This window comes from Melanotaenia boesemani, chromosome 13 (genome assembly GCF_017639745.1).
Source record: "Melanotaenia boesemani isolate fMelBoe1 chromosome 13, fMelBoe1.pri, whole genome shotgun sequence".
Taxonomy (NCBI): domain Eukaryota; kingdom Metazoa; phylum Chordata; class Actinopteri; order Atheriniformes; family Melanotaeniidae; genus Melanotaenia; species Melanotaenia boesemani.
The window spans coordinates 11,068,936-11,090,778 of record NC_055694.1 but is presented as its reverse complement, the minus strand read 5'-3'; the positions used below and the strand labels follow the sequence as shown (position 1 = coordinate 11,090,778).

General features: G+C 41.0%; 1 protein-coding gene across 4 annotated transcripts in view; it reads right to left on the bottom strand.

Moving 5' to 3' along the window:
* Positions 1-619: 619 nt before the first annotated feature.
* The window catches only part of LOC121651496 (protein bicaudal D homolog 2-like), a 38,623-nt gene continuing 17,399 nt past the window's right edge, over positions 620-21,843 (bottom strand). Inside the window, exons 3-12 of one of the 4 annotated variants that reach the window (XM_042003740.1) lie at positions 15,210-15,362; positions 14,291-14,505; positions 13,961-14,198; positions 12,424-12,681; positions 12,129-12,332; positions 11,480-12,022; positions 10,830-10,981; positions 6,185-6,416; positions 4,417-4,509; positions 620-2,917 (exon numbers count right to left, since the gene is read on the bottom strand). In XM_042003740.1, the coding sequence (XP_041859674.1) occupies positions 4,462-4,509; positions 6,185-6,416; positions 10,830-10,981; positions 11,480-12,022; positions 12,129-12,332; positions 12,424-12,681; positions 13,961-14,198; positions 14,291-14,505; positions 15,210-15,362 (2,043 nt within the window). In that variant the 3' untranslated portion in view covers positions 620-2,917; positions 4,417-4,461. Of the gene's footprint in view, positions 6,417-10,829; positions 10,982-11,479; positions 12,023-12,128; positions 12,333-12,423; positions 12,682-13,960; positions 14,199-14,290; positions 14,506-15,209; positions 15,363-21,843 lie in introns of all 4 variants that reach the window. The other 3 variants (XM_042003739.1, XM_042003741.1, XM_042003738.1) reach the window with 3 other exon arrangements.

Genomic DNA, 21,843 nt, shown 5'->3' with positions numbered 1-21,843 from the left:
AAAAGATCTTTTTAAATTTGGACAAACACATTTAACAAATGGCCAGATGTTTTCAGCCATAATTTTGCAGCTAAGAGGAAACATTTATGCTCAAGTATCTGTGCTTATAGTTGTTTTTAGGATGTGAGGAAATTTGTATTTCTTTTGTGTCTGTGGTTCAATAGCCACAAGTCATCTCTCCACCCTTGTAAATCACTGCAGGATTAATTGGTCAGAGAGCTGGTCTCCAGAGGCTGGACAGGAAATTCTGGGTGTTCCAAGGGTCAAAATGAAACCGGGTCCAAGTGGTGCGTAGGCGTATCTCCAGAAGGAAGAGAGAGGGGAGGATGGGGGGGAGAAAGGGAAATGGTAGAGAGGCAGGGAAGTGGGGGGATTTTTTTGTGAGATGGCAGAGAAAACCCAGAGGGACAAGGGTTGAGAAGGGGGTTGGAGGTGTTTTTGTGCATTGTGTGAAATGTGATCATGTCCTGGAGACAGCTGGGAAGTTCCCCTTCCCCTGGCTTCCAGCTGGGAACACTCTGACAACACACCAGAGCTGAAGAACATATACTCCCCTGGTTAACTCTTCATCTGCTCCCCGTTGTGTACACAAGCCATAAATAATGACATTGAAACAAACTGGAACTTAGGTCACATTTATTGATTTTAGCCAGTATGACTACCCTTACACAGCCATACCACCGCTCAGCTAGAAAACAAACAAACACTTTCATAGGATTAGTTCAGCAGTAATACATCAGACTTAATTCATGTCTTTTCATTTTTTTTCCTCATATTTTAAACACCCTGACAAAAGTTTACATGTTTGTTTTCATTTCTGTGTAAAGGTTCCATGACTGAGAAACATGCATATGACATTTAGCTGTAATCAATATGCCACTAATCATAATGCACATTATTGATAAGAATACAGTACTGCATGACAAGTCAAATAAATACCAACATACAGGTGAAGTCGTTATTTTATATAAAGATATCAAACTTATAATGGATCAATACTGAAACACAATATGACAATAGTTTGCACAGCTAATTTTATTATCACAATGCTATAGCTTCCAGCAAACAGAAAACTTCCTTTTTTAAAAAAAATGTAAAACTGTATCAGAATTGCACTTTCATTTGTCATCTTTTTTTCCATATTGGTAACTTTAACGCCTCAACAAACAAGCATTGGCTATAATGGCACATATTCAAGTTTGTTGATGCAGATTTTGTTTTCTGTTTCCTGAAAACGTAAATGTTCAAAGATGATATAAAAAAGATTCAATAATAATATTAATATAAAAAAAAAATAAAATTGGACAAAAAGAAAGATGAAATGCGCTCTCTGCACATTTAATTTTTCAACAACACTATTGATATCACATTACCTTCACCAAACAAAGCTAGAGATACGTAGATGTTTTCAATAGTACACTGATCTACCCCGACACACTGCAGGTGTGTGGAGCATTTTGTTTAATAACAGGAGGCCAAAGGAATTCTTTTGGTTCCCAAAGTTTGGTAAAAAAAAAAAAAAAAAAAAAAAAAAAAAAAAAACAACCATTTCTTAATACCCCTGAATTTCATGATTGGATCACTGACCTGCACAATTCAATACAATATCAGTATTACTGAGCTAATTTCAAAACTATTATCTCACTCATGCTGAAAGGGGAAAATTCCCTTTGCGCTTATTGCTGCTCACAGTCAGTTCAAACCCAAAGTCCTCACCTATAAAAAAAGAAACATAAAATACTAATCTAAGATTCTCCCTTGAAACAATGAAAGGCACTACTGGTCAGAAACAAAGAACTAAACAAACCAAAAACAAAACCCAGGCGCTTGGAGGAAGAGCCCGTATAGCCCCAGCTACGCCTTTTTCTCAATGACGGCTTGTCTTCTTTCAGATTCTTGATTCTTTTTGACCTAAACGCTGTACCAAGATTTGGCACGATAAACGAAGAGAGAATGAAGCAATTCCAATTTGGAATTTAATTGTCGCACTTGCAGAGAATTCTGAAGGCCAGTGATCGCGTTTCAGTGGAACGCCCTCGGTAAGATGCTAGGAAAAGCATGTCGCATCACTCAAATTTTTCCCAAAACACAACTTACCTACTGGAGTCAGAGCGTTGTCAAGTTTCATTGCGTAATTTTGAACTATTCCTAGGAATAATAAATACATGAAAAAACCCCAGAATTTGATCACCCTGGATTTTTTGTGTAGAACATGTCAGTAGAACAAACATAAAAGAAAACCAACAGCATAACATGTAGCATGTAACAAAACAATTTAAACATGATTATTAGATGGATAAAATCTTGTGGACTGAGCCATAATAGTACATTTGTGGTTTGTGGAGCATTTACTGGAGAAAATAGTATTTTTTATTTCAGTTCAGACAAACCAAGAGTCATATACTGGATAACTCACAAACCATAGTACTACCATGCTTTCCTATTAGGTTAATAATAGTATGTTATACTATATAATGAAAGTGCACTGATTAATTGAACAAACTTAATAGAAAAAAGAGAAAAAAAAAAGATGAAACCAAACAAAACACTGTTGATTTACACAGAGAAAGGACCACATATCCCCTGGCTTCTGATTGGAGAGTTAGATTAGCCAAATGCAATCTTAGTTTCTGAATTTGAAGTTAATTGAACTTGTGAGAAATATGCTTCCGAAAGTGATGTGAAATTATGCTGCCAAATGTCATTCCAAAATCTGCCACATTTTAGTGTTCAAATGTAGAAAGAACGAAAGCTGATCTGATTAAATAATCTGTTGCCATTTAGTATTTTTGTCTTTTTTTTTGTCTTCACATCCAAATAGCTTATAGTGCTTTAACTTTTTTCGCCGAACTCAATCAGCTGGGAGAGAGGACGGTGTGTTGGTACTTCGTCGTCTGCGCAGAATTACTGTAAATTACTGCAAAATGGAGAAACAAACAAATGATGAGCATCATTAGCATTTTTGTCAATTGAAAGCGACTGTCCACACAGACAGAGGAGATGGCGGCTGTGGTTAGTCAAAGCAGCAGAGGGCGGTGTTAGAAGCTCTAAGCACACAGTTGTGTTGTGTCATGAGCTTTTATGTCACATCAACATTGCCAAAATGCTTCCAAGTGGCTGATGTGAAAGCAAAAGAATCATCCTGCGGGTGCAGTTAGGAAGCCAAAGACTCACAAGTGTCACAACCTTTAATTCATTCAAGCTACGTCCCACCACCCAGGCCAAAGGAGATGAGTCTTTCTCATGTGACATGCAAGTTAAAGGAAAATGAGTTATGTTTTGACATGCAGGCTTTCAATAAATCAGAAACATGATGTGTCGTGTGAAGTTAAACTTAGAGGTGACGAGGGAGGAGCCTGCAGGAAGAGGTAGGAGGAGCTTTGTAGGTGACATATCGTAATGACACCAGAAAAGCCAGACATTGATTTCAAACTATTTGGGGGAATTGATCTATCTAGGCAATGTGGGGATTCTAGACACTACCACATCCTGAGATCTATCTACTCTGCTGTGAATCCACAAAGCATATACAAGGAAACAAAGGATAAGGGGCTCAAATAAGTTGATTCAAAGTCCTCTGGTTGATTGAACAACCATTTGTCAGTTTTTTATTTTTCCCCCTCGAAATATATCACCCAGAGTTTCTCCCTTGAAAAAATCCTGGACACATTTCTCATCCCAGTAGCAGACATCTGGCTTTCTTCACCAGCATGTCTGGCCTTCTTATCTCCTCTCTCTTACAACAGGAGTAGATCACCCTCCTCTACTCCCTCAAACCTTTTCTCAGTCAGCGCAAACTGATAGAAGCTGAATGCATCACTTTTGTATGTTAAGTGAATCTCAAACATAAGAGTGACTGACCACTAAGAAGGCTATTTTGTGGACAATAGACTTGTCTCCATTTTGCGTGCTGTGGCTTATGGATGCACACGCAAGCAGGGTTGACTGCTGGCATTGTTCCATTTCAAAAGGAATAAATGCTCATTTATGGAATACTGTAGTAAGATCCTGCAAGATTATAACCTGAAGATCATCATATTAAGAATATAGAGTTGAATATATAGCTTTGTTGTGGTAGAAAATGCTGAATTTAAGAAATCTTGCAGGACTTCCTCACATCAACCCTGCTTTTAGCATCATAAAGCTCATGTATCTATGATCCACAAGCAGTACATGGATTTATTAAACACAAGCCCCACTTATATTTTTACTATTTGCTTAATACTAGCTTGCAAGAGTTTAAAGCTGTACGTTGTTTTGTCCTCACACACCAAACAACAAAGAAAGGGAAATGAAAGGCCCTCCATTTGCTGAAGTGGTTAAAAAACATAATATGCACGCAAGGGCCCTTCACTTCAACACTGAGATATACACACAGGCAAAAACCGGCAAACACAGCGTATGCGAGAACATTACCTGACAAAAATATTTAGAGGGCAATTCTCCCCACATTTCCTCATTCTAGTTAAAGGGTGAGTGGTGATGCTGGGGGAGCAAGCTGCTGACAATCTACAAGAGAGAAGGTCGTTACAGCGACCCAAGCAACAAGACACAGATTAGAGACACTAGGAAAGTTTCTTTCGGCCACATAACCTCCTGAAATTATTTGTCAGCTCTGAGCAATCTCTCCAAAAGTAGAGCAGGAGAAATGGTAGGTGGTGGGGAGGAGAGAAGGAAAACAACATGTCAGATCAAGCTGAGATACAAGGACAGGGCTTTACATCAACAGATAGAGAAATATAGCAACTGTTTGGGTCGACAGGCACTTTTGCCGAGCAGATGATTTGTTTTGTTTGCAAATTCATTCTTCATTCAGATGTGAGGATGTTACTTTTTATTTTTGATTTGTGCTCTTCTAAAATTTGTTCAATATTTAGATAAAAATATCTGCTGAATAAAACTATATTGTATCTCTGTTCACAGTAATAATTTCATCCATTTAAACTGAAGCAGGAACCTGAGGCACCTATGCTGAAGTGCACTTAATTTAGATGTGGAGATAGATTTGTCAAACTTTCTCTTGTAGTATGGCTCTGAACGAATCCATCGTAACATAACGGGTCACATGAAACACATTTTGTAGCCCTCCTGTATTTCACTACACACCAATTAACTCTTGTTTTTTTACAATGTAGAGCCCTGCAGCACACGGGTTTATCTCATACCACACACCTGACAACAGAAAAAAGGTTAAAAAGCTCTTAAACGTTTTCAGCTGCAAAGCCATGCGATTCTATTGACCCTACTGTATTGGCGTGCTAGCATCACAGCTTTAAAATGATCCTGAAATAAACACCTGTGGTCACAGGTGCTCCTTTTCTGCCCTAACCATTCCATTATAAAACCATAAACCCCATTTCTGAGTTTTGAATTTTTCATGTTGAATTAGGTTATGCTCCCCTTGCCACAAAGCAGGGGGAGCTTGCATATTTTAGTTCATTTTTCTTGCTGTAAACATTAAAGAGTCACTTGATTAAAAAGTGGCCTGCTATACACAGGTCAGTCCTGGATCAGGGCGGAAAGGAAGGGGAGAGATGGGGGGCCTTTTTTTTTGTAAAGGAGCACCAATGCCGACAGACAAGCCAAAGAACAGATGATGTCATATTTAGTCGTAAGACTATCTGAGTGACATCATCTTTATAAGCCTGCACCCCCAGCAACGTATTTCTGTTACCAGGCAAGCTACCCAGGGGGCCAGAACAAACAAGCACAGAAGCTGCCACCTTTTACATCATACGTACAGCGCCGTGACAGCGGAAAGAATAGACACTCCATAATATCCACAAAACCCCCCCATTAAAAGAAGGGCCCTTTAAACTCACATGCCAAATATGTCTACTGCAGTCCAAACGCCTAGTGCACACTGTACATTGATCTGCATTCCCCTAAGCGTTTACACTAGCACACACGAGCAGCCGGTTAGTAACACAGCAGTCCCTAGAGGAGTGCAGGCTGGCCAGGGAGCTAAGCGAGCGAGTGGGGCTCTTTAATACTAAGGCAGGGAGGGTTCAGCCCCCCTCCCCTCTGTACACAGCAGTCCATGCCGACGTTTAAGTTGCTCTCAGTCACAGTAGATCTTGTACTTCTCACTGCAGAAGACGACAGGGCCTCCCAGAATGCCATTGGGCATGGCATTGTTGAGCTCTGGTCTGCCGGAGCCAGAGCAGGTGAGACTCTGACTTACGTGGGGGTTGATGGTGGAGCTGCTGGCGGCTTTGCTGCGGGCCTTAGCCCGGCCTGCGTTGCCTCCCCGGCGGGTCTGCTCGTGATCGAACTCTAGGTCTTCCAGACGCTGTGTCAGGGCTAGCTTCTGCTGGATAGCCATTCGCAGCAGAGAGTTAAGGGTCTTCTTTTCATCCTCTGCTGCAGCCAGCTGCCTCTGCATCTCCTCCAGCTGGGTAACATATTCATCACAACTGCAAGAGACAAAAAGACAGAGGAAATGGTTATTGGTATTTATTTATGTACTTTACTGGAACTGTATATGAACAAGAGGCTTTTTTGTTCACACAACAAGAAAGAACTGGTTTGAATGGTTTAAAACAAAGTCATGATATTTGCATATTTTAAGATCACAACATCATGCAGACAACTGATACCTGAAGTAGTGACATCCACACAGAAAGTTAAAAAAAAACTATAGCAGTGCCATTGCCTTTATCTGCACAGTTATGTTAGCACCACTAGGGGGAGACATTAAGCCACAAAGTGCAGGCCTGAATCTCAAAAGCGCTCCTGCAATATTAACTTCTGATTCCATCAGTTATTTCACTTCCTTTCACCAAATTTAACCCTTTTCACTCGTACATTTTCAGTGATTTGTGTTAAGATTGTGCAAAACGGTCACAAAAACTATTATTTTACAATATGAATACTGAATCTTTCTGGATTTTAGGATGTTGTAACAAGGCAGAATTCGCATTCATGAGTTGGTGAAGCATCTGAGGGCAACTTGAAGCTTCTTTGAATAGTATCAGTATATGTGCAGTGGAAGACTAGATCACATGCACAAAGGATGAACGCATTAACCCGGGAGTCACAGAGAAGAGCTTTTCTGCGTCACCTGAAGAACAGGCTGAGTAGGAGGGTAAGAATGGAGGAATGTTAACTACTGCTTCAGGCAGCTATTCACGCCTGATCTCCAGTTCTCTGGTCAGAATGAGACGATATCACCTCAAATCCAACGTTCCAATCCCAATCTGCCGCCCACATAGCACAAAATATGAAGTCTGTCTGCCTACTGCTCCTACTGCACTGCGGCATTATCACCTGCCCCCCGCCCCCCACTGTCCTTGCACGTGTAGATAGATGTAAAACTGGACAGGTATGAAAACTGGGTCATCTGACATTTTTCAGGTGAGCTTTCCTATCTCCACTCTCCATCTGCTGCTGTAGAGCTCATGTTTCACTTTCATCCTCTTTCCTGGGTCTTATCTCACCTCACAAGCCCCATCTCGTCCACATTGCTGCTCCTATTAATCTGGCTGCCTGCATCAGCCACTTTCTCTCTCCTGGTCCTCTTGCTCATCCATACTTTTCGTGTAGCTGACAAAGCAAAGTGGGTGATTTTTGTGGTAATGACTGGCACACCTTAACTGAAGGGAGGGGATGATTATGATCTTCTCCTCCAGCAGAACGGTACAAAACCGTTCAAATGTAATCTAACTGATGCATAGCCTCACCTTGCTACCTTTTATTCTAGTTGGTATTTAAGCATTTATTTGGAAACGCCCTTCCTTCGGATTTATTCTACAAACTGTTTTAGCCCTTGCAACAAGACATGGCAGAAATCTTACTGACATCATGCCAGTCATCCAGTTGGTCTGTAATAACTGCAAGTGTGGCTGATTACAGGTTTGTTTTAAATATTCTGAGGCATTTTACAATTTCAGTCTAATTTTCTATATAAGTGACTCTTAATTCAATCTAAAATATGGACAAGAAAGAAAAAAATCCTTAAAGTACAAACTGAATTACTCAAGTGATCTGAAAAACCTTTTGTTTAAAGAAATAATTGAAGGTGGAGTCTAAAACAGCGTCAGACATCTCAGATGTTTTTGCTGCGTGCTGGGCTGCACGTGGTTCTGGGCCATGTGAACTCTGCCCTTGCTAGCCCAGCATACGAACATAAACCATGCCCTCCTCTCTTGTGTATGCAGCTTGACTGCCTGTGGGACACACACCCAGACAAAGGGGATCAGTGCTACTTCATTAAACCCTGTATGAGATCTGGGGGACAACCCTGGGGGTGTGGGGCTCCGGTGTGGTTCAGTCAGTCTTCTGTGGGAGTGGGAGGCTGTGCGTTTTTTCCCGGGAAAAAAAAGAGGGGTCTTTTATTTGGAATTGAGGGGGGATACAATAGCAGCCTTTTGGGCCTGATGACAGGGTGTTGTAAGACAATGGATGAAGGGAGACAGGAGCGGCTGCTGGCCTGTTAAGACGTCACATTTACATCTTTTTTTTTTTTTTTTAAAAAAGCCCAGTTTTGCCTCCTTTGTGGCAACTTACAGTTGCTGGTGGGATTAAATTGCTTCATCTCTTAAAACATTCACATAAAGATTGCTCATAGACATTAATGTCCCTGCACCGAACACACAGCCTCTTCAGCTGAGACTTTGTCTGAAGCTTGATTTGTCATGGTGGGATCACACACAGAGGCGAAGCCTTGAGGAGGAGGTAAGAAAAATAATTTTGAAGAAAAGTTGTTAAAAAGGATTTAACAATAAAAAAGTAAAAAAAAACACAAAGTGGACATTTATGATTTGACTGTTAATCAGTTGGTGCAGGAGGCGAGAGCATGCCGAGGCATGTCTTAGGAATGTTTGAGGCAGGAGCTTGCTGTTGACCTGACACCAGAGACTGCAGCTGGAGAGGCGCAGACACACAGAAAGAGGGAGAAGAGCAAACAAACCCATAAAAAACATTTAGGTCTGTGTTTCTTTCTTGAAATAATCATAGTATGAAACATGCTCTTCCTTTAGCTAACTCCTCTTTTTTAGGTGAGACATAGACTGTAGTGTAAGATCATATAATACCTCATGAGAAAACCAAAACATTCTTTCTATTCCACTCTACTTCTTTCCCCCTTTTGTGTAGGATCAGGCATCATTTGTATGTGAGAGTTTTTTCCACAGCAAAAATCCACCTTTACACACTATCAGAGGTGATTACCATGAAGGACTGGGCTTCTGTAATAGGTTTTAACTAAAAGCCTGCTCCTTCCTCTCTTTCTTCTCCAAACAGCTAGAGAACCGGTTGTTTGGTGGTGAGGAAGAACGGAAAAGAGACGGGGGGCTCATAGAGGGGGGAGTGTGGGAAACCTCAGTCAGGCAAGTCGCCCAGCCTTTCAGAGTCCCCTGACCCAACTCTGTGCCGTATAGGAGTAAATTTACATACCAATGCATGAATACCATAAACAGCCTGAATGTAAGTCTACAATAGTGATGAAGAACTGAGACAGTGTCACCAATGTTAGTATTTTGGGCACATGGGGGAAAATGGATGGATTTTATTGTTAAAAAATAAGGTTTATGGTGTTAAAGAATTTGAGCCTCTTCAGAATAGAGGCTCAAGAAAAAAGAAACAAACATGACCGGAGTAAATTTAATGCCATTAAAAAAATGCAGAAACAGGTTTCCAATTAACAATGGCTCAGCATAAGTTGTATCCATGAGCCTGCAGCACATTAAAACCTGAGGCAACACAAGGATACATGTTGTTGTTTTTTAATAAAGGATGAGTTCTCTTATGTAACCAATTGATTGGACACTGCAGGTATATGGAGTTTCTTCAACAAATGCACTTTAGAGGTGGGTATTGAATTTCTATATGAGTAAGATGAGGGATACTGAGCTGCCAACACCCTCCCTGCAGCCTTCATTGTACAACACCATCTCTGATCGCCCTCCTCTTCCTGCTTTTTTCCTTTTGTAGAAGCCTGAGCATTGCTGTGCATTCTAACAGAGTATTAAATGCAGAAGAAAAGACTGGCTCAGTATTTGAGAGCTAACATTCACAAGCTGCTGGGAAAAAGCTGCCTAATACATAACATGACCATCAACTGCAGAATCAGTAAAAATCACATCTAAATGTAGCTTTAACTCCCCATACAAATGATAATCATTTACTTTCTTAAATTCAGTATATGCTGTAAAATGCACACATGCATATACAAACAAACAAGCAGTGTGTGAGCACTGAGCAGTATGTGTTGAGTGTATAATCCAGACCAAGCTGAGGTGGGATTATGGGCGAAACCTTTGGCCGGCTTCTCTTGGGAATCAGAAAAGATTAGTGAATGTGTCAGCCTATCTGAGTGGCCCACACTTTAAGTCACTGGTCAAAAACAATGCTTACATGACACAATTTAGATGATACTCCAATTAGACCCCTCCTGTGCTTAATAGTCAGTTTATGTAGTAAGAGAATTTCTTCCTCATCATTAATGAAACAAAACATGTTGTGTTGCAACAATACACGCAGACAGACCCAACATATGGTAAACATGGATTATGAAAATAATCCTGTCTTTAGCTACCTGGTTATGGCTTTTGCATATTCCAGCAGTTTAATATTAAACACCAGTCTGTTCGTTTACCACTGCATAATAATCTACAGCCATCTACAGCAGCATGGCAGACGGGCACAGTTCAGTATTTGACCAGTCCAGTGACGGTAAAGTGTTTAGATAGAGAACAAAATCAGTAATTTGTGAGGTCAGAATTATTTGTCCTGCCTATGAATCTGTATTGAATCTTGGATGTCAACATGTATGCAACTATGATTTATGTTTCTACTTTCCGTAGAGGTTGTGTAGTCGTGCTCCTTACCGTGTGGCAAACATAGCTCGGAGAGAGGAAAAGGTGGCAGCATCTTCCTTCAGAGCTTTGAGCTCATTCCTCAGTTTCATCATGGTCTCTGTCACCATGGCCTTCTCATTTTCATACTTGCTCTTCAGATTGGCCAGAGCAACTTCAGCTGTCTGTGAGTGGACAAGAAGGAAAAAAGGTGTTGAGCAGCTGGGATACATTTGGGGGGGGGGGTCTTCCTGTCCTGTTTTTGTTTTTCCCCATCATTACGGTAGCTCAGAGACCTGTGTTTGGCTGTTAGTTGTTAATGTGGAAACCATGGCTGGTTTAAAAGGTGTTTCCATATCTGTGTTCTAATGGTCACTGAATGGCCACACACACTGTTTAAAGGGTTATAAGAACAACTGCATACACACCCTACCTTATGGTTACAGTTCTTTGTGCTTTGCAAGGCTGTTCCTGTTTCTGAACCACACAGATACTCAGAGCAGCTGACGCCATATGGCTACTGTCTCCACTAGTGTTTGTTATAGATCTTGTCTGCAGCACATTTGCTTCAACAGCTGAGCAGAACTGAAATAGCTTACTCCTTCTCCGTTTCTATCTTTCAAAGACTTTTGATAGCAATATCAGACAAGATGGTTGTATTAGAAAAAAACGAAATGACTAGCCTGCTTGTTGGCCTTGAGGACAGTGCGCAGAGTGGCAATCTGCTCCCTCTTGGTGCTGAGCAGGGATTTCAGTTTGAGGATCTCCTCCATGCAGGCTTCCTTGTCCTTGTCAGCCACGGTGCCGAGCTCTAGAGAGGCCACTCTCTGGCGTGACAGCTCGGTGGTGCGATCTACAGCCAGCTGCAGGTGTTTAATCTGGTCTCTGATGATAGCCACCAGATTATAGATGTTCATGGGCTCGCGTCCAGACACGGGAGAAGGCATGGAGGAAACTGGTGAAGGGGCTCCTTCGCTGAGGTCGGTCTTACCAGGCTCTGGGAAGAGACCCTTGGTGAGCAAGATGGGAGAGCGGCGGCCACGGCCCTCTGGGCTGCTCCGACCACCTTTGCCCTCTTTGTAGAAGTCGAGCATGACACGATTGGGTGTCTCGTTGTTGCACATGCAGACATGGTTGTAAAGGGTGGCTAGTTCTTCACTGAATGTCACCAGCTCGTCCTGTGCCACACTCAGACTGCCTTGGGATTCGCCTGCCACGTCGCTCAACTGAGAACACACACAAAGAAAGAAATTTATTAGCCACTGTTTGAGAGCAAAGAGCAAAATTAAAATGACCATCTCAGGAATAAAAACATAAAGTGAAACATCTCACCTTTCGCAGCTCCTTCTCCAGCTTAGCCTTCTCTTCTTTCTCTGCATTGCTGCTCTTCTCCAGAGACGCAAGTTTTTCTCCCAGAGTTGTGACATCGTTTTCCAGACGGGTACGCTCCTCTTCATAACGTGACTGACAGGCTTGGTATTCTGCTTTCAGAGTCTTCAGTTCCTCCTTCAGCTCTCCTGCCTCAGACATGGCCACCTAGCAAAGAGCGAACACATACTGGATGTAAAAAAACCTGTTTAATCTGACATTTTTCACTGCTCGCCTGCTACTACCTGTAGCCAATTACCTTGTACTTGCACTCCAGGATTTCAGGTCCGTTGATGTCCACCTCGTAGTAGTCTCCATCTTCATGGCTGTCACGTTCCTTCTCATTATCCAAGGCAGATTGGCGCTCCTTGCTGGCTTGAAGTTTGCGTATAGCATTGAGGTTTTCTGTGAGGCGACTGACCTTCTCCTGATGCTCTGACAGAGCCCCGTTAGCCTGCTCCAGCTCTTTCTGAGAGTCCTGCAGATTGGACAGCAGGTTGACCTTCTCACGTTCCATCTGAGAGAAAACATAGAGACAAGTCAAGCAATTAGATTTGCTTCACACAACATTCACTGTTTTTATTAGTAACCTAATGATGTGAATGTGGCTTATAAAGACAGATAATAATAAATCAGACAATTGTCTATCAGGTGGTAACCTTATACACCATGAGGATTATGTTGCCAAGCTATGCACGGCAAATTGCCCTCTAGCTCAGCATCAGAGTCAGGATGTCCTTGAGAATTTGCTGGACTCAGTTCAGCTCAGATGTGGCATCAACCCTGGATGGGTTGTCTTACACACATGTACACAGTTGTACTTGTATCAGCACTGAACTATTTCAGAAGTTAATTCTTAAATAATAAGTATCACTGTAATGCTAATGTGCATATAACATTTATTAGTGGACAATAAATGATGAGAGTTGATATTAGGAGGCGGCGTGCTTAACATGGCTTGCTAAGATGAAAAAGGTTACTCTAGCATTGCTTTAACACATCACTTGTCACATTAAAAACATGTCTATGGCCTTAGTGAGACACTACAGAACCCATGCATCTAATAATTCACACCAAATTGATTAAATGACACAAAACAGGAGAGAAACAGGGTTTGGATTAAAACAAAAATAAAAGCATTTGATCTTGTGTGATCTGCTTCTTGCCAGGAATGACTGTCAGGATGCTTTGGAAAACAACCTGACATATTACTGGGTCATATTATACTGGGGATTTTGTCACATTTCACTGATATGTCCACCCTGATGTCATGTAGAGGAACATAATGGTTTCCATTGCAGGAAAAACAATCTTAGTCTGCTAAACAATCATCACCCACAAGTTCACAGGACTTTCTGGTGACTTTAGTGATCAATCAGACGTGACCTTGGACTCATATGGTGATAAGCAAGCAGATGGCAGGCCCTCTGGTGCCGCCACCCGCTGTCTCAGGGACCCAGCAGAGCCCAGAGGATATGTGTCTCTCTCTGGATTAACTTTACTGTAATTGGATTTAGATCCCTGCAGCAGACTGGGGCAGGATAGAGCAAAACACTCAATCGTGAGACACACCTTCAACTCAACCACTCCATCAGTGATGCAATCAAACACAACAGTTCTTGATAAATTTTACATTCAATATTCAGAGTATGTTACAGCCTAACAAAGACTAATGTGCTTTTTAGCTGTTTTGAAACTTACTGTTTTACTATCAACACCACATGATAATGGAGTGATGTATAACACTTTATTCTTAACAAAGGAACCATGTTTTCCTGGCGGAAAGTAACACAAACCTGCATCAGCTGCTGTTTGAGCTTCTGGATCTCTGAGATGTTAAGTTCACTGAGCAAGTCGTCAACAAGGCTCGGTGCAGGACAGAAGAGCTCATCTTTCTTAGGTGTGGAAATGCGGTTGTCATCTGCGATGGCGTTGGCCAGTTTTATGAAACCATTCTCGTATCCAAGGAGAGCCTCGTCGTTGTTAGGCTCAGTGGCAGCATCGTCGCTGAACTTGAGGCCATCCAGAGAAATGCTAAGAAGATTGAAGAAAAATGTGGGAACAATGTACCACTTGGCATAGTTAACAGTGCATGCTGAAATCTAGGAAGCAACATGTTTGTGTACCTGTGGTACAGAGTGTCTCCAATGTTCATGTAGTGGGACAGTTCTTTCCTCAAGGAGGCTTTCAGCTCACGCTCAGTTTTGATAGTTTCCAGGGCTTCACTCAGCTGACGTTCGGCGATCTCTTTCAGGCGGATGGCATCGTCCAACTGGCTGTTAAGGAACTGAGTGTCTTCCTCCAGACGACGGATTTCATGCTTCAAACCCTCAAACTCCACCTGGATACAGAGAGGAGGCAGCATCTTTCATGAAGTTAAGAATTTCACAGCAACACACACAAAAAACATGCTCAAAAACAATTACATGGCTCAATGTGTATTTAATTTATTCAAACATAATATTGAAGGTAAGTTGCTTTGTCTTTAATTGGTTTCCTAAATATTAGTTGCATCTTTTGCTTATTTCTCTTTATGATAAATATGTAATACAATCACATGGGTATATCCTTGTTGGATATTCAGCTGTGCTTAATGTGTGTAGCAAATGTTTTAAATATTTAATTTAAATTAAAATAGTTGCTGGATCTGTTAAACAGGGAATACTACATGGCAGCATGAGGTCACTGGAAAAAAAACAGGTAGCTGCTTATCTCTTTTTCTTAATGAGGATATTTTTAATAGTGAAATGAGAGCCTACATATGAGGGATGGAGCTTCTTCTGGACAACAAAACTTCATTACATTAGCACATTTCTGTTGATGATGATGATTTCTGTTAAGTTGTTAAGAGTACTTGGATGAGATGCCCAAAGCCACCATTGTAATTAAGCCTAACTGAAGTAGAAGCATGAGAAAATCAGAAGTGACAGCAGAATTACCAGTAAGAGGGATGTTTTGTTCTTCTTCACCTGCAAAATCCTTCATATTTTGAGACAAAACCTCCCATTGTCACCATGTACGTGGTTAAGACTGCGCCATCCTCACCTGACTCTGTTTGAGCACGGAGACTTGTTTCTGTAGCGAGATGTTCTCCTCTTCCAGCTCGGTGTAGTCCTGCAGCAGGCGAGTCTCCCGGAACTTGTACTCCTTGATGTCATTACGCAGCTGATTTCTCTGGAGCTCCACCACCTGGCTGTTCTGTAAGGCCAAACAGGGCAGACAGGTAGAGATGAGCTGTCAGTACCCTGTTTAAAGATTTTTTAACTGAATGTGTGAAAGATGTCGGTTTACTGAATGACTGATTGACCGATTGATTGGATTGTTGCTTTAGTGTGACTGTTTGTGTCACATCAAAAATCTAATGCTCTAAATCTTGCTAAATGATGCAGGGCTCCCATCTGGCTGAACCAAATGTGTGTAAGGATGTGTTGGTGTGTCTGTTCGAGAGGGAGTTGCCAGGTGTCTCTCTGGGCAGCGGGCCACAAGTGTAATCGCCCGCTGGTTGTAATGACTAGATTGAAGCCTGCTTATCTTTTTCTTAGGGACAAGCATTCAGTGGGTGACAAGATCTGTAATGGTGTCATTTTCAAAATGAGAGTCTCATTAGGATTAATTTTGTGTATCAGAGGGCTATTCAGGGTAAGTGAGGAAACAGCTGAAACAAGAAGTGGTGCAAAAAAAATGTCTGAAATGCTACGAGCTTGTACAAAAGAAGCAATATCCAATTACATGTATGTAATACAAAAAAAAGAATTGCACGTTAAGTTTCATGTTAGCTGTTCATGTTATCACATGAAGAAGAGCAGAATTTACACATTTACATGTATGTGTCACTAAGAGTTGGCAGAGATGAATTAATACCAGAGAGACAATTAACCTCCTAATCCATTTGCCAGTTGGCCCTTCCTCTCACGCCATCTCCATGCAGCCACATCACAATCCCTGCTCTCAGATCACTCGGCGACTGCAGGAAGTCACTCCTGAGAGGCTTTCTTTTTGCACACTTTCTCATCTCAGTGCTGCCTTGAGATTAAATACACACCAGTAAGATTAATAAAGGGAAATAAGCTGGTGATGACAGGATATTCTGATAGTTGAAGTAACCTTTTAATTAACTTGTAGGTCAGTAGTTTGATACCATTTAGTTTAAGACAATGTCCTAGTCATGCAGAGATTCTAGCTGGATAATATTATTACAACATATGAATAAATCTTCATTGATTCTTCACAACATCTAAATAATGAGACTCATGAGACTTACATGAAAAAAAAATTGTTAACCTTTTAATAATTAGAATTTTGCAGCTTATTATTTGGTTTATTGAATAAAGGAATTTACAAACATGTTGCTAATTGCCTACTGATGAAGCAGGCATGTTCTCCAATAAATGTGTGTAATAAGCAATCACTACATACAGAACATGACTCTGATGGTTGAAAATGTATTAATATTCATAAGGGTACTGCGCATGTCTGATGAGCTTGGGTGTTTTCTGTGAAAAAGCCCTCCTGTCGGTGTGTTACTAAATAATGCATGAGCTAACAATGCACACCAGTCTTGTTACTGAGCTTCTGTGCAGCAGTCCTGACTTCTGAAAGAATGTTCCTTTAAAGCAAACGTATAACTTAAACAGCATGGGAGTATGAAACAATATATACAATTAATTCATTTATGACTAAAAACATAATCTTGTCAACAGAGTAATCTCTCTCTTTATTTAAAAAAAAAAAAAAAACTCAGCACAGCTGTGCCAGCTGGCTATCAGGTCTGCTCATCATCGAGGTTGTGTGCCTCTGCTGGGGGGTCAATGCTGTTCAGTCCAGATGAATAAAAGCTGCCAATGAACCCGATTACGAAGCTCCTCCAATCTGATTAAAATGCACACACAGGTCATGACCTTTCCTCACTTCTGCATCCTCTGCTGCACTGAACCCCTCGGAGAAGGGAGCTGAGCCGAGTAGGCCATGTGCTCCGGCTATAAAACGTTTTAATACTTAATTGGGTGAGGGACATACGGCTCTCTGGGGAATGTTTCTGAGAAACCAAAATATTGTGTATGCACAAATAAGAACAGAGATGTGATCCTTTTAGGGGAAATCTGGTGACACCAACGGAGCTCATGAGTGAGAAGTCACTCAGGAGGTCAGTGGCTGTAACTTCTGTCACCACAGGGGATGTCTGGACAGCTGCCTTAACACACCCACACACACAAATGTGTCACTTCTATGCAAAGTGGGTGGCAACATAAACATGTTTGTTTGTTTGTTCTGCTATACCACAAAAATGTGTGGGTGTATTCCTGATAAAAACCTATAATCAAATGAAACATTTTAGGTTCACGCATTGGCAGTAAAAACAGTCGCCTTCCAAACGAACCACGTGAACTCTCACTTTTCCTTCTAAAGCTTTCTTTTCACTGAGCCCTGTTTAAATCTCAACACAGCTCAGAGTGACTTCTAAAGGTGTTTAAAACCTCTATTCGCACAGAAAATGGCTCAATCACTCAGTAGTGACAAAGCTTTAGGCTTAACAGAAAGGTAGATTATGAATTTTTTGTTAAAGACTCTGTAATGTCCTTAACTCCACAGAAACTGACTTGCATTTAAAATAAATAAATAATAGAAATACTGAGAATTGTGCCAACAGTTCCAGATTAAAGAAAACTTTTTTTTTTTATAATTGCACTAACTGGTTTGGTTAAAATTACATATTTAATCTTCTTTCTGTCCCTTGATCTCCATTTAACTCTACACCCTCCTTACATTGCACTTCAAGTAAAATGAGCTTTTCAAAGCATATCCCTACAACAGCCAACCTCCATTCTGCCATTTCACCAACATTCCTGCTTTAATTTTCCACTTCTGAATGTGCCTCCATCTTCCCAGCATCAGTCTGCTTTTAGATGCTATGCATCAGTCACAGTTGGATTCCTTCCACATCCCGAGCTTTAGGTCTGTTCGATCTGATAAACAGCAGTGGACGGAGCAACCATGTTCCCTTCTGTTGAGAGATTGTTAGTGATAATGAGCCACAGGACATAACTTTGTTGGAAAAAGATAAAAATGTCCTACAGACTCTAATGCAAGTCAAATCTAACTCTACCAAGCCAAACCCATTCTGTGATTACCTTCAGGAGAGACTAGGATGGAATAGTTGATGCACTGGAGCTTTAAACAAAGCAAAGGAATAATGAAGCCCAGGGGCATCGTGCTACTGTCAAAGCTAAGAAAGTGGGTGAAGGCAGATCTTCTTTTATCTTCCTCTATGCTGCAAGCAGCTGTCACTCTATTCATCCAAACCAGAATCCATTAAAGCGAGAAAACACACTGAAGGTCAATGAAAGAGTTAAAAACTGAAAAGTGAGGGGAACCTTGTGATAAGTGGCTGGTGTTACTTTGTCCCGTGCATGACCGTTGAAAAGCCCACAGGGGGACTATGTGGCTTCCTGCACTTAACAGTGAATCAGTGATTTTTAGGTCATTTGGACTGAGAGTAGAGAAACCTGTTAACACCCATTAGTGAGAATGTGTGTCTGGGTCTGCGTGGGTCTGTGTTGCTGTTATTGTTGATTTATTAGTATTCATTGATCTGGCATGCAAAAACCCCCTTTAGTCCAATTGAACTAGAGGCTTCATTGGAAAAACAACCCATTACTGGCATAATAAGGGATCAATGGAAGCCTCCTGAATGTATTCTAGAAAGGCTCCCTGTAAGCAGCAATCAATCTCTACACACATAGCTGATGAGGCAGCCATCTGAGATGGGCGCAAGACGAGGTGACCCACATATTACCTGGAGAGTTTTGAGTAGGCCGTGGATCACTTCTGACAGCAGGGGTAAATATGCAAAAATTGAAAATCCACCTGTAATTTTTTTTCCATACTTCTTTATCTCATATTTTACCATTTGCCTTAGTCTTCTTCTTTTAAGAAGCATTTCTTCATCCCATTCTACCCAAGTAGCATTGAAAAAGAGGTAATCTGTCATGGCATTAATGTCAAAAGAAATAATAAGGCAGGCAGACATCAACACCCCAGAGCCTCTAGGGCTTGGAGTCTTATTACATTAGCCTCATGGCATTGAATGATAATAAGAGGGAACAAAGAGCAAACCTGCTTGGATCTCTACACTGCTCTCCTTTGACCTTTCAACAATCAAGGTGAAGTTTCAGCCCTGCTGCTGAAATGGCTCTTGCACCCATCTGCTTCACTGTTTCACCACTGAAAACCTGAAGCTTTCTACTCCAGCTTCATCTGTGTTTAAGAAAAAAACAATGCTCTTTGTTGTAATGAGCCTCAACACCTACCCTCTTACTCCATTGTAAACTTATTCCATCAACACAGATGGCTGTTCCCACTTTGGTCAGGTGTCTAATCCAGCCAGTCAACACAGTACTTAAATTAAAGAGAGGGCTTTATGTCTAAGAAGTTTATGCACAGTTTCAATGAGGTGGGGAAAAAAACTGCATTTAACATCTGAATAGCTCTCACATTGTGGTAAGCGGGAAAATAAATAAATAAATAAATAAATCACACTCAGTGTAATTGATGTGTGAAAAGTGGCCAAAAACAAAAGTATTATTCCAAGATAACAGCAGTGTGTGAACAAAGACACAGTTATGGTGTCCAAAAACATCCTGGGTAACACAAACAGAGAATAATTCATGCATTGATATTGAAGTGGAAACACTATCTCTGAGAGTCAATAGAGAGTAAAGATAGCCTGAACTACACTGATAACATTTTGAGGATTTTTATCTCAGGCTTTGCTCGATAATTTCCTGAGAGGCAGCTAGTGGGGCTCCCCATTCTAAGGATAATGCGAGGCATCATTGTAAGCACATTCCTCTCAAGACATGAGATTGAATTTAATGAAGTCACGCCTGTTAGAGAGCACCTCCTTACAATGTTACCGGCTCTTTGTGGAAATATAATCCTATAGACCATGCCGTAGCAGTGAAATGTGTCTTATCTGGGCTTTGGGCTAACATTTGTATCTTTGGAATGAGGAAGAGTGTGCACCCGGGAGGTTTAACTGTGAAATGTAACAAACTGAGATGTTGTAGCTAAAATGGCTATGAATGAACTGGCCTACGCTGTAACAAAATCCATCTTGTTGAAGCTCGAAATTGGTTTGTTGACACTAGAAGATTATGATTCCTATGCTTTTTAAATGCCTTCATTGAAATGAGCTGGTTCCATGAGAGCTCTTAGTTAAAATACATCATGAGCTTCTGGGGTGAATTTTTTTGGGACGCGTGGGTAAAAACACACTCCTTTTCAAATATGCACAAAAGGCTACAGTTGCAACCCCACTGTCACTTGAATCCCATGATAAAATTGAGTCATTCATTTACTGTCCTGACTCTACACGATTTGCCATGCTATCTAAGAAAACCATAACCACCCACCATTTGCAATGGATTTACTCTCATTAAGTCTTTCTTCTTCTCTAACGGATTTTAGGCCTCCTTCTCTTTCTTTTGTACCAGTCTCTTCGGCCCTTATACTCCGCCTTCTTTCCCATCCTGAGCTTGTGGGCTAATTTGAAATCCTGGAGACAAAGACTTCTTTCAGGCCTGTCGGTTGGGTCACAATGCCAGCCTCAGTGCCCGGGCTTTCTCCATTTGACTGCCACACACACTCCTAGCACCCACAAAAGTGCCATTGGAGGGGTGTCATTATCTCCCAAACATGAAGGCAATTTACACACTAGACCCTTTTATCTAACCAATTAAAGCAGTCTGGGACCCAATGCAATGCAGCAGGGTTTCATAAAAGGAACTGCCCTGGCAGAAAGGCCAACACGCAGACCACCAGTGAACCACCTGGTAAAGCTGTAGATGAGATCTACAGTAAAAAAAAAAAAAAAACAGGAACCCCTATACTTAAAAAATCCTTAAGAAAAACACTAGAATTGAACTACCTCAGGTGGCAGACTAAAGAGGTGTAATGTCTTTGTAGAATCTAATCATGTTCAAGTTGACTCTTGATAAATGGCTGGCGGCTGCTGGTGAATTTATTACCGTGGAGCACATGCTCCGTTTAAAAAACATGTCTACTAAGGCACATCTGGCTTTTATAATACTCGACTTATACCAACACAGATGAGCAGCAGCTGACCTAATTATGGTGGAATTTAGAGCTTTTCCCAAACTTAATTCGTTGTGAGGGACGTGCCATTTTTAAGTCTTTTTCTAATCTGAGTAAGAAGCACTGCTGACATCTGTCTCCAACAGTGACTCACAGAAAACAGCAATAAATACTGCAGCTGTCCTCTGTATCAAGAAAAGAGGTGTTTTTTTATTCCTCTCCCCAGTTTTGAACTTGACCTGCAAAGCACTCAGCTAAATCTTCTGTGCACAAACATGGGAATATGGCATTGACAATCTTACAGGCAGAGAATTAAACAAGAACATAAAAAAGGATGTGCTTAATGACTCACTGCAGAATGTGCAGTCAGACGTATAATCTGAGTCTAAGCTTGATTCTTGTACAGACTTTGGATGGAGACATTTGCAAACATGTTATTATATATGTGTGTGTGTATATATATATATATATATATATATATATATATATATATATATATATATATATATATATATATATATATACACTATTACAACATGTACAGTACTTGTCTCTTGTTAAAACAATTTCCTGGCTACAAGTGGCA